Source organism: Microcaecilia unicolor, chromosome 3 (genome assembly GCF_901765095.1).
Source record: "Microcaecilia unicolor chromosome 3, aMicUni1.1, whole genome shotgun sequence".
Classification (NCBI taxonomy): Eukaryota; Metazoa; Chordata; class Amphibia; order Gymnophiona; family Siphonopidae; genus Microcaecilia; species Microcaecilia unicolor.
In genome coordinates, this window is record NC_044033.1 from 132508227 (window position 1) to 132520584 (window position 12358).

The following is a 12358-nucleotide window of genomic DNA, read 5'->3' on the forward strand; positions in this document are numbered from 1 at the left end:
GAACTTTGAAGACAAAATTGCACTTCAACAGAAATAAAGGAATGTTTATTTATTTAACACATTTATACCCCACATTTTCCCACTAGAAGTAGGCTCAATGTGGCTTACACAAGACTGTAGGGAAAACTGCAGGGCATTAAAATACAATTAAACAATGTAATGGATTGTAAGCTCTTTGAGCAGGGACTGTCTCTCTTTGTTAAATTGTACAGCGCTGCGTAACCCTAGTAGCGCTCTAGAAATGTTAAGTAGTAGTAGTAGTAGTAGTAGTAAAATAGTAAATGTTTATGTATCGAATAGACAACAAAGATAATAAGAGTGAGTAAGAAAGTTAGGGTCCATGGATTTTGCTGTAATAAAAGAAGAGGTAAATTAGGTTGAGTCAGGAAAGTAGGCCTTCTTGAACAAGGTGGTCTTCAGTAATTTCCTGAAATTTAGATGGTTCTGAGTTGATTTTAAGAATTTAGGTAATGCATTCCAGAGCTGTGTTCCTATGAAGGAGAAACTGGATGCATAGGTAGACTTGTATTTAAGACCATTGCAGACTGGATAATGTAAGTTTAAGTAAGAATGGGAAAGACTGGAACTGTTTCTGGGTGGTAGGTCAATTAGATCTAACATGTATCCAGGAACTTCACCATAAATAATCCTGTGAATCAGAGTGTAGACCTTGAAGGCAATTCATTCCTTAATGGGGAGCTAATGGAGTTTTTCACGAAGGGGTTTGGCAGATTCGAATTTGGGTTTTCCAGAAATCAATATCGCTGCTATGTTCTGTACGGTCTTGAAGTCTCTTGATAATCTGTTTAGGACATGACTGCTAATTTGGAAATGGAGGCCAGTAAAATTAGCCTGTTGATAATGACAAAACAAAAGTTATGCATGTTGGAAATGCTCAAGGGAACACACAGTTGTCAAATGTCAACCCACAGAAGAAGTGCAGCAGTTCACCTATCTAGGCAGTGTATTTTCAAATGATGAGAGGCATTGAGCTAGATGTCAACTGCAGAATTGGAAAGGAATCAGCAATGTTGCAATGACTGCTGTCTATACCATTACAGAGATCACTACAAGCAGAACTTAGCAAATCGCAATGCGGGTAGTGTAAAAACTTAATATGTTCCACCATCTCTGCTTACAAAAGATCCTTGATGTTAGTTTTTCTGATCATATTATCAACAATGAGATTCTATGAAAAAAACAGCTCACACAGTAAATAAGACATTGTAACAGAGAGCAGGGTAAGCTTTGCTGGACACATTCTACAACTGCAACAAGAGTGACCCTAAGACAGTAATGCATTAGACACCACCTGGAGGGAAGAGGAGGACACAAAGACCCGTCAAGACATGGCACCAAATGTTCAAAGCAGACCTGCAAAACACTTGGCATCACATGATAAGAAGCAGAAACCATATCAGCCAATTAAGCCATTGGTTAACACTTACTGCCCAGTGTGCCTTGTAGCATAAATGAACCTAAGTACATATGAGTCAACAAACTCCTTTATTTGGCAGCCTGACTCTCTAATGGTAGTACTACAGGACTAGAGTTAAGGGGCTAAGGCTGCAGTTGAGTCAGTGAGCAGCTTGGATTTTCTGAAGGCACAATTGTACACAAATCGAGCAATCACCTTTGCAACCATGGATGTGTTGAAAATTTTGTGCCATATTAAGTTTGTATTTTTGGAAAATTTGGAAAGCATTTGATGGTACGGCAAAAATACAAATGTATGCAAAAAGGTATCTGATTTGCTGTGGCATGCTGCAAGTGAGTGCATCATCTAAGGTGTTCTTCCACAGAACTTCATCATCAATGAGCCCCATTTTCTTGGCTGCATCTTGAAATGTATTATAAAGGACACATGCAACTGTTTTTAAGTCTTCAAAGAACTTAGCCCCTGGTTTGTGTAGTAGAATTAGCCTTAAACAGTAATGCTCAGGGTCCACTGAAAAATGAACTGCATACATTCTCCGAATTGTTTTGTCATGTCCTGCGTTGCTACATTTCCACTTTCGTTCTCTTTTGTTGAAAGTATAGTACATAGGAATATCTACATGCAAAATGGTCTTTGGAGGATTGTCTTCTGCATTAAGTTTAAACCACGCTATTAAAGTGGTGTCCCTGGCTCTGGCTCTTTGTACTGCAGCCTCAACTTCGTTAGGGTGAGAAACAATGCTTTGTTGATCTGGTAAGTGTACTTCCAATCTCTGGATAGTATATGATTGGTGATGCATTTCAGAACCGTTTAATCGCCATTCAGTTTCAGGAGCACTAACATATCTAGAGTCAGTAAACATTTTAATTTCATCATGTTGTAAAGTTTGGTGCTCTGTAATAACCACATTGGCACAATCGTACCCTTTATAGACATATTTAAAGAGGTACTTTACACTTTTAATAGATGCACATACTTCCACATTTATATGGGAATTGTACTTTAAAAGTAAAAAAGGGTTATAAAGGACTACCCAACTGTTATTAATGAATTTTCCATTTAAGAGTGTACCAACGCCGTTATCCCTTCTGCAGTATTTAGGATATCTGTCACAGTTCTCAATAGTTTCATTTTGGAATGGTTTTGGAAACTGTATAGAGCACTTCCCATAAAGCATGCAGGGATAATTTAAGTTATGGTCACTGCATGGGCCACGTATCATATGGTTAGCAACTGTTGCATGAAGACGTGGAAAGTTGTTTATTTCAGGAATTTCAGCACATACGATTTTGTCAATTATTTCCTTTCTTTTCGGCTTGTGTTCCTCTTTCATGAAAATTAATATATGAGTGCATAGCCGCCGAGAGGGGGGCAGGGGGGACAAAATTCCCCGGGCCTGGGCCTCCAAGGGGGGCCCGGCGCCGCAGTCCCACCCACCCTCCGTCGTCGACCGTCTGCCCCCTGCATTGAAATCGCAGTCTCACCTCCGTGAAAGCAGCACTGCAGGCAGAAGAATGCCTCCCTTCGGCCCTCCTTCCCTCCCTGTGTCCTGCCCTCGTCTGACGTAACTTCCGCAAGGACGGGACACAAGGAGGGAAGGAGGGCTGAAGGGAGGTGTTCTGCTGCCTGCAGCACTGCTTTCACGGAGGTGAGACTATGATTTCAATGCAGTGGGCCCTGCCCAGTGATGGACAGAAGGGGGGAGTGGCGGCGGCACCTTGGGGGGGTGGAGGGGGAGACGTGGCAGCAACCTCGGGGGTAGAGGGGGGAGCAGTGGCTGTGGCGATCTCAGGGGGGAGCGGTGGCAACCTCGGGGTTGGAGGGGGAGCGGTGGCGGCGACCTCAGGGGGGCAGGGTGCCGAGGGCGGCAGGGGCGGAGCCCTGGGGGCGGCCTTGCCCCAGGCCTGGCCCAGTCTCTCGGCGGCCCTGTTTGAGCGTGAGGTAAACCACACTTTTGAAATTGAATGACATGAATTTTTGCAAGAGGGACACCAAGTATATGTTTTTTGCATATATCGTGTAGTAACTCTTAGTTTTAAGTGAAACACCCTTGCCATTAAGTCAGGTCGTAACTCTGGTGCCTGACCTTTTTTTTAGATTTTGAGTAATTTCTTCCCATCTTGGGTTGCAGGTCATAGTAATGAACAGATCTGGCTTGCCATATTTGCAAACAATTGCCATTGCATCCTGAAAATTTTGATGCATATTTCTTGGGCTGCCAGCAAACGATGATGGTAAAATAAATGCCTGGACCGGTGTATATCCTCCATTTGCAGCTTCACTTGCAAGATGGTCCATTAACCCAGAGTATTTTTCAATTCTTAACAGTTTTTTATTTTGTCTGTTTTCCTCTGTTTTAATATATGCATCCACAAAATATTGTTGCGTTAGTTTTCCTGCACTAAGAAAAGGATTGAATTTGTCTCTTATTGCCAAACGGTACCCATAGTACTGCATTTGCGTAACTCTTAGTCTTGGGTTGTTTGACTTGTGATAGAGGTGCATTATACATTTTGGTTGTTTAGACAAAGGAATATGTATCCCCCAGCTCTGATCTCCATATGGAAAGAGTAATGGGTATACCATTGGTTCTAGATTGGGGTCCAACACACTGATTATCTCAATTTTGTTTTCTTCATTTGGCTTGTTTTGGAAATGTATTATCAGATCTATATGTAAGGGAGATTCCCCATCTGTATTTTGAAAAATGAAAGCCACCTCATTGGCTCTAGGGGCATTGTATCGTCTTGAATCGTTTTTGCGATCTTGAACAATGGCCATTGAAACTGTTGGAGGTTCTACTCTTCTTTGTTGTGCTTCACATATGCATTCATTTTCTGCTTCATAGAGCATCTTGCATGCGTCTGAAAATGGGTTTTCTCGTGCCATAAAATCGCTTAATTGTCTCATTAATGTATGGTTGATGTGTGCATTTGTTGAGATTCGTAGTCTCTGAACGGCTGCTTCATCAGGATCAAGAATATATAATTGAGCAAATTGTCTTTGATTGGCATTTTGAGGATGTAGTGCTGCTGTTCTATGGTAAACAGTACCATTAATTTGAAAACAATAAGGGCCATATCCGGGTTGTGGTGCAATGTTAGCTCCCATGGAGGCAAAAGCTAAGGAACTATTAATGGACCTAATGTTTTGTACAAAATGCTTTGAATATTCATGTTCCCCGGAAAGAAGCTGTTGTATTAATTCATTGTACCTAATTCCTGGAAGTTGTACTTTGCCCTTAATACAACATTGTGTAAATAGGTTGTCAGGTGTTTCATTGTGAAAATGTTTGGCATTGCAAAATATACAGACTGCGTTCATTGGACCACAACTATATTATTGAGTTTCTTTCTCATTGAAACAGTCTCTTATTGCAATTCCTGTGGTTGGAGTTCTGCACTGTGCTGTCACTGTATCCATTCTTCTTGCTTTATTTTGTGTTGTGTCACAGGGTTTTTTCTTTTGTTTCAGATTTCCAATTGTTTTACATTTGAAATCTGTTATATTTTGTGTAGTAATTCTTCGTTGGTTGTCTGTCATTTCTGCAAGTCTTTTCCGCCCTAAATCTTTTTGTCTTTGTCTGTTTCTCTGTCATTTGTTTAATTCTTTCATGTTCTAAATATGTTCTCCTTTTTCTATTTGTTGCTCTTTCTTCTGTCATTTTTTCAAATCTTTTGTATTGTATAGCAGTGTGCCTTGTTCTGTGTGTTTGTCTCTGTTTGTCCGTCATTTCAGCAATTCTGTGCCTTTCTGAATCGATGTTTCTTTGTTGGTTACTTGCACTTTCCTCATCAGTCATCTTTTGTATCCTGGACCTTTTTCTTGCAGTGGCTTTTTTGACTTTCATGTGCCTTGGATTTTGGTACCGATCTCTAGGCGCACTATATACAATCCGGAGGTTTTTGTGGATGCTTTTAGCTCTACCTCTTTAGGTGGCGTTAAGTGCACCTATTTTATCCACACATTTGACAGCATTTGTTACATCATATTTATATTCAGCACTGTGATCGTATGTGATGATTTTGAGGTGGCCAAACAGGTAGAAAAGGTGATGGTGAAAGCTAGAAGGATACTTGGGTGCATATAAAGAGAGGAATGGCCAGTAGGAAAAAAGAGGTGGTGATGTCCCTGTATAAGACTCTGGTGAGACCTCATTTAGAATATTGTGTACAATTCTGGAGACCTCACCTTCAAAAATATACTCAGGATGGAGTCGGTCCAGAGGGCGGCTACTAAAATGGCCAGTGGTCTTCGCTATAAAGTGTATGGAGACAGACTTAAAGATCTCAATAAGTATTCTTTGGAAGAAAGGCAGGAGAGGATAGATATGATAGAGACATTTAAATACCTAAATGGCATAAGTGCACAGGAGGTGAGTCTCTTTCAATTGAAAGGAAGATCTGGAATGAGGGTGCATAGCATGAAAGTGAAAGAGGATAAATTCAGAAGTAACCTGAGGAAATAATTCTTCACAGAAAGGGTAGTGAATTTGTGGCACTGCCTCCCGATGGAAGTTGTGGACTGACAGACAGTATCTGAATTCTAGAGAGATTGGGACAAGTACATAGGATCTCTAATAGAGTGATAGGGAAAGTAGAGGGCATACATGAGCAGCCTGGTTAGGCCATATGGTCTTTATCTGCCTACATTTTTCTCATTTTTCTATATTTCTATATTTTAATGCTACCTATATGGATAGTGGAGGGAATTCAATAAATGGCACTGAAAACTGAGCACAGCTAAGTGCTGTTCTGAGAAGGGAGCATGCCCTTTACAGAATAACGCTCAGTGCAGATCCAGCACCTAACTTTTTGCCCCATACTTATGCTGACTAAAAGCAGGTATAAATGCCAGTGCCCAACTTAGGCGTGCTTTGGGCAAATTCTGTAAATCCGCATGCAACTTTTTGGAATGCTCCTAACATGCCCCTGGCCATGCCACCTTTTCAGATATGTATCATTGAAGTTAAGCTCCGTGCTTTATAGAATAGGGTGCAGCAAGATGAGTGCGCAAATTTTTAAGACTGCAATTAACGTCAATAATTGATTGTTAGCACTCAATTATTGATGTTTCTGAGCTCATTAGTCAATTTATTTGTACATGCATCTCTGATGTGCACTTAAAGGGCCCTGTTTACAAAAGTGTGCTAACGATTTTAGCATGCGCTAAAACTTAGCACATGCTAACAATGTAGATACCCTTAATATTCCTATGGGCATCTACATGGTTTGCATGCACTAAAAATGCTAGCACACCTTTGTAAACAGGGCCCAAAGTTGAGTGCAGAAATTTGGAATGATATTTAGAATTCGGGGGGGGGGGGGGGGGGTGGAGTATGGATAGCGGTGCTGTATAGGCAGATTAAGTTAAATGTCAAAACTAGCATTTAACATAATCTGGTCACTATCGTTGGCTGAAAATTGATATGTATGTATGTGTTTTTTAATATCTCTGTCTATCTATTTGTTTGTGTGTGTGTGTGCATTCCCCCTGTTTACTAAGCCGCGCCAGCAGCTGCTGTGCACTATTGCCGATACAGCCCATTCATTTTAAATGGGTAGTGTTGTCATTGCCCTGTGGCTTAGTAAACAGGGGGCTATATGTATACTTGTGTCTATTTATATACTCTTTCCCTCTTTCTAGCTATCATCTAGTTAGCTACCTATGTATATATATAAATAAATATATTATAGATATATTGATGTAGCATGCCGTGCCATATGTTGTATTGTTATTTGAATATTTATGCTGCTGTAATTGCCTATTGCTTAGGTTATTCTTGCTGTACACCTCCTTGAGTGAGTGAATTCATTCAAAAGGGTGGTAAATAAATCCTAATAAATAAATAAATAAAGATCTATATCTATATAGATATAGTTGATATAGATATGCAAATATATATAGAGATTTATAGAGAGATATAGATAGACAGATAGATATAGATATAGATTGATTGACTGATAGATAGATAGATATAGATATTGGTATGTATTCTTCCTGAAAAATATCTGTACAAATCGCATTGTATTTTGCCTTACGGCCATTGTGGAAATGTCAGGTATTTAACTGACAGCTGTGAAGAGCAGCACCTGTGAACAGCTCAGGGCTTGTTTCTGTGGTCTGGCAGCATTCTTACTTCATGCTTCAAATAAAGACTCACTCACTGAAACTTAAAAAAAAAAGAAACAAAACTGACACTGGATGATTGATGATTGCCCATCACGCAATGGTTGACATCTACTATTCACTGAGCCCATTTAGAATTGTTCTTCCAGATTTCATTAATGGGGCATGGCATGTAGGAATGGAATTGATACAGATGGCACCTGAACAAATGAGTTTGGAATTGATTGAGTATGGTGACTGTATATAAAACATGGGAAACCGATTGCTGCATAGTGTGCTTAAGTGAGGCTTCCAGCACTAGCAGAGGAATTACTTCACAATTACTATGTTTGGCTCTAGAAGATGGCTCACAGGGATGATCCAAGTAAAACAGTTCTCTATTTTCTATAATAAATCTAAATTGAAGAACAATCTATGTTTTACAGGGATTGAACTGGTTTGTGCAAATTCAAATTCAGATTAACAAATAGCAGTTAATAGCAGTGTGATATATGAAGGGCAATTCTATAAGCTAGGCACTTGCATTTATATGTGTGTTATGTGTATAAATGTTTAAAATACTGGTGTTTATACTGATCTAGATTGGTTGGGACTACTTGACACTGGTTTGAACTGGTCAGAACTGGTTTAGACCAGTCAATATTGGTATGGACTGGTCAGTATTGGACTGATGTGGACTGATCTGGACTGGGCAGTAGACTAGTCAGGACTGGTTTGGACTGGTTTGGGCCAGTAAGGATGGCAAGTTTTGACCTATTTGGACTGTTCAGGACTCATATGGATGGGTAGAGACTGGTTGGGGACTAGTTTGGATAGGTCAGAACTGGTCAAGACTGCTCAGGACAGGTCAGGATCAGTAGGGGCTGGTTTGGACAGGTCTGGACCACTCAAGAATAATTCTGGATTAGTTTCAATTGGTTAAGACTAGTTAAGTGTAATGTGGGACCAGTCAGGAATGGTTTGGAACAGTTTGGACTAGTTGAGGCTGATTGCAACCAGTTAGGACTGGTTTGGAGCTGTTTGGACTGGGTTGTAATGGTGGCACCAATTTGGATCAATCATGACCATTTGGGAATGTTTTAGACTGGTTTAAACTGGTTTGGACCAGTTTGGATCAGTTAAGACTGGTCAGGCTCAGGACCAGTTGTGACTGGAGCAAGCAGGACTGGTTTGGACAGATTGGGATGGCTTTTATCTGGTTTGGGCTGGTCTGGACTAGTTTGATCCAAATGGGAGGGAAGTTCTGGAATCCAAGTTTAGGCTCTTAGGTAGAAATCTGAATTCTAGATCCTCCAGGATAGCATTTTCAAAGATGCTCCCAGTTCCATGCGTAGGACCCAAAATGCAGGTAGAACTCTGAAGTCTTAATGCATGGTTGAGATGATGGTACAGTGATGGGAATCCCAGTAGTCAAGATGGGTTTGACTGACCAGGACATGTTTAAACCAGTTTGGACACAAAGACAACAAAGATGGTCTAGGACGGAGGAACAACCAATGGTACAGATTTAATATTTTTATTGACTTGGCCAAGTCAGGTCCAATTGGCCAACTTAATTAACAGATAGCCTCTAGCAGGCACAGCAGGAACTACTTTAGTCTTCATCCCACTCACCCTCCCCAACATCTACCCATCCCTAGCACAACTCTTCATTTATAGTCAGTTATTCTAATTAGGATAACAAGTGAGGAGTACTCTTACAGAGTTTTAATTACATTTCATTACTTTCTAAGAAGAAAACACTAAATAAATCACACAATATACCATATAAGTTAAAGACATTTTTATATTAGACTAATAGCAAGTTTTAAATTATTGAAAAACTCAAAAATACTAAGATGGAGACAGCAGTCCAGCATTGAGAGGGGTGCTATTCAGTCTTTTGCATTGAGTGTCACATGTATGATTATCTCCCAGTTGGTGAACTGTTATATGTGTGTGCCTGATGCAAAGAGCTCCTAGAGCTCAGAGAATGCATCTGTTCTCTTGAGGCTAGAGTAGCAGAGAGTGGTGTTGAGGGAGACAGAGAGATACATAGAGGAGACCTACAGGGACATTGTAGAGAAGTCCCACCTCCAGTCTTGCAGCCCCTGTGCTGCCTTGGAGGAGGGAGGTCTCCTAGAAGGATAGCATCACCCTGGTGAAGTAGGAAGTACTCCTGTAGCCAGGACCTGCCCACCAGGAGATGCACTATCCTCTTGAACAGAGGATATATCTCCAAGAACTACTGCCCTGGAAGGAAGAGTTAGGACAGCTGTTGTTAGTGATTTGATCATTAGGTATGTAGGTAGCTTGGTGGCTGGTGAACGTGAGGATCCCCTGGTGACTTGCCTGCCTGGTGCGAAGGTTGTGGACCTCATGCATCACCTAGACGGAATCTTAGATAGTGCTGAGGAGGAGTCAGCTGTCTTGGTACATGTGGGTACCATTGACATAGGAAAATGTGGGAGGGAGGTTCTGGAATCCAAGTTTAGGCTCTTAGGTAGAAATCTGAATTCTAGATCCTCCAGGATAGCATTTTCAAAGATGCTCCCCATTCCACGAGTAGGACCCAAAATGCAGGTAGAACTCTGAAGTCTTAATGCATGGTTGAGATTATGGTACAGTGATGAGGGATTTAGATTTGTTAGGAACTGGGCGACATTCTGGGAAAGGGGGAGACTGTTCCGACAGGATGGGCTCCACCTTAACCATGATGGAACCATCGTGCTGGCGATAACTTTCAAAAAGGAGATAGAGCAGCTTTTAATCTAGAATGGGGGGGGGGGGGGGGGAGCCAACAGTCACCCAGGAGTGCATGGTTCAGTGTGGAGTATCCTTGAAACAGGACCTTTAGGGAATCCCAGTAGAGAGGTTTCAACAATACTGAAAGTAAGCCAGGTGGGCTTAATGAGAGAGCAGGATAAAGGATGCACATTATTCCCTTCAACTTCTAAGCAGCTTGTAGATCAAAGGAAAAAATACAATTTGAAGTGCCTGTATACAAATGCTAGAAGCCTAAAACATAAGATGGGAGAGTTAGAATATATAGTACTAAATGATGAGGTAAATATAATGGGCATTTCAGAGACGATGGAAAGAGGACAATCAATGGGCTAATGTGTTAACAGGATACAAAATGTATCGCAATGATAGAGAGAATTGAGTCAAATAAAATAAACATTCCACATGACACAGATAGCAGCATGGAGGAAGGAGTGTTCTTGTAGGGCTATACTACTGTCCACTGGAACAGAACGAACAGACAGATGAAGAAATGTTTACAGAGATTAGGAAAGCTGGCAAATTGGGCAACACTATAATAATGGGTAATTTCAATTACCCCGATATTAACTGGATAATAGTTCCATCAGGGAGTGCCAGGGAGATAAAATTTCTAGTTGTAATAAATGTCTGCTTCTTGGAGCAACTGGTCCAGGAACCGACGAGAGAGGGAACCATTTTGGATCTGGTCCTTAGTGGCATGCAGTGCATTGTGCAAGAGGTGGTGGTGTTGGGACCTTTGGGAAACAGTGATCATAACAATTTTTATTTTATTTTTTTATTTATGAATTTTCACATTTACATTTATGCAATAAAACATAAATTTGAATATAAAGAAATAAAGAAAAATCAAGAAATTAAATCCTAATAGGAAAATAACACAGATGATTTTTAGTCCACAATTATTTGATCCAAGATCTAGGAAATGTGATTTTAAAATCTCAATTACATTGATTGAAACAATTACAAACTATAGAAGGAACCTGCGTAGCTCAGCCGAGGCTTAGCTCTAGTGATCAATAACTTCTACAACATTATTCTTTAGAAGAAATAAATTCTACCAACTTCCCTGGGTCAAAAAACATATAATTTGTGGAAAAAGGAAAAATCTTACTCACCCCAATTCCTAAAGATACAAAGAAAAGCACGAGTGAATTAACCAACTACAGGCCAGTAGCATCCATACCACTAATGACCAAAATAACCGAAGGAATGGTAACTAAACAACTCACAAATTATCTAAACAAACACTCAATACTGCATGATGCCCAATCAGGATTCCGATCGAATCATAGCACAGAAACAGTATTAGTCACCCTTATGACTAAATTTAAACAAATAATTGTGACTGGCAACAACATACTCCTCCTACAATTTGACATGTCAAGTGCCTTCGATATGGTTGACCACGGAATCCTATTACACATATTCGAATACTTTGGCATTGGAGGAAATGTCCTGAATTGGTTCAAGGGGTTCCTAACCCAACGTTCGTACCAAGTCACATCAAATTCGACCACGTCTAAGGCATGGACACCTGAATGTGGAGTGCCACAAGGATCACCTCTCTCACCAACCATTTTCAACCTAATGATGATCCCTCTGGCAAAACTCCTATCAAACCATAACCTCAACCCATATATATACGCTGATGATGTGACAATATACATCCCTTTCAAGCAAGACATTAACGAAATCTTCAACAAAATCAATCAAAGCCTACACATCATGAACACATGGGCAGATGCATTTTGTCTGAAATTAAATGCAGAAAAAACTCAATGCCTGATACTCACCTCCCAATACAACACAAAGGAATTTACCGCTATAAACACACCAAACCTAAACCTTCAAATCTCAGAAATGCTAAAAATCCTTGGAGTCACTATCGACCGCCACCTAACGCTCGAAAATCATGCAAACAACACAACTAAAAAGATGTTTTATTGCATGTGGAAACTGAAAAGGATAAGACAATTCTTCCCAAGATTTGTCTTTCGCAGCCTAGTACAATCCCTCGTACTCAGC

General features: G+C 40.4%; 1 protein-coding gene across 1 annotated transcript; it reads right to left on the reverse strand.

Moving 5' to 3' along the window:
* Nucleotides 1–1577: 1577 nt before the first annotated feature.
* Nucleotides 1578–4549, reverse strand: LOC115464286. The gene is given in 4 exon segments (XM_030194679.1): nt 1578–2438; nt 3348–3468; nt 3470–3531; nt 3533–4549. Coding segments are annotated over 4 exon segments (2061 nt in total).
* Between the last annotated feature and the right edge of the window lie 7809 nt (nt 4550–12358).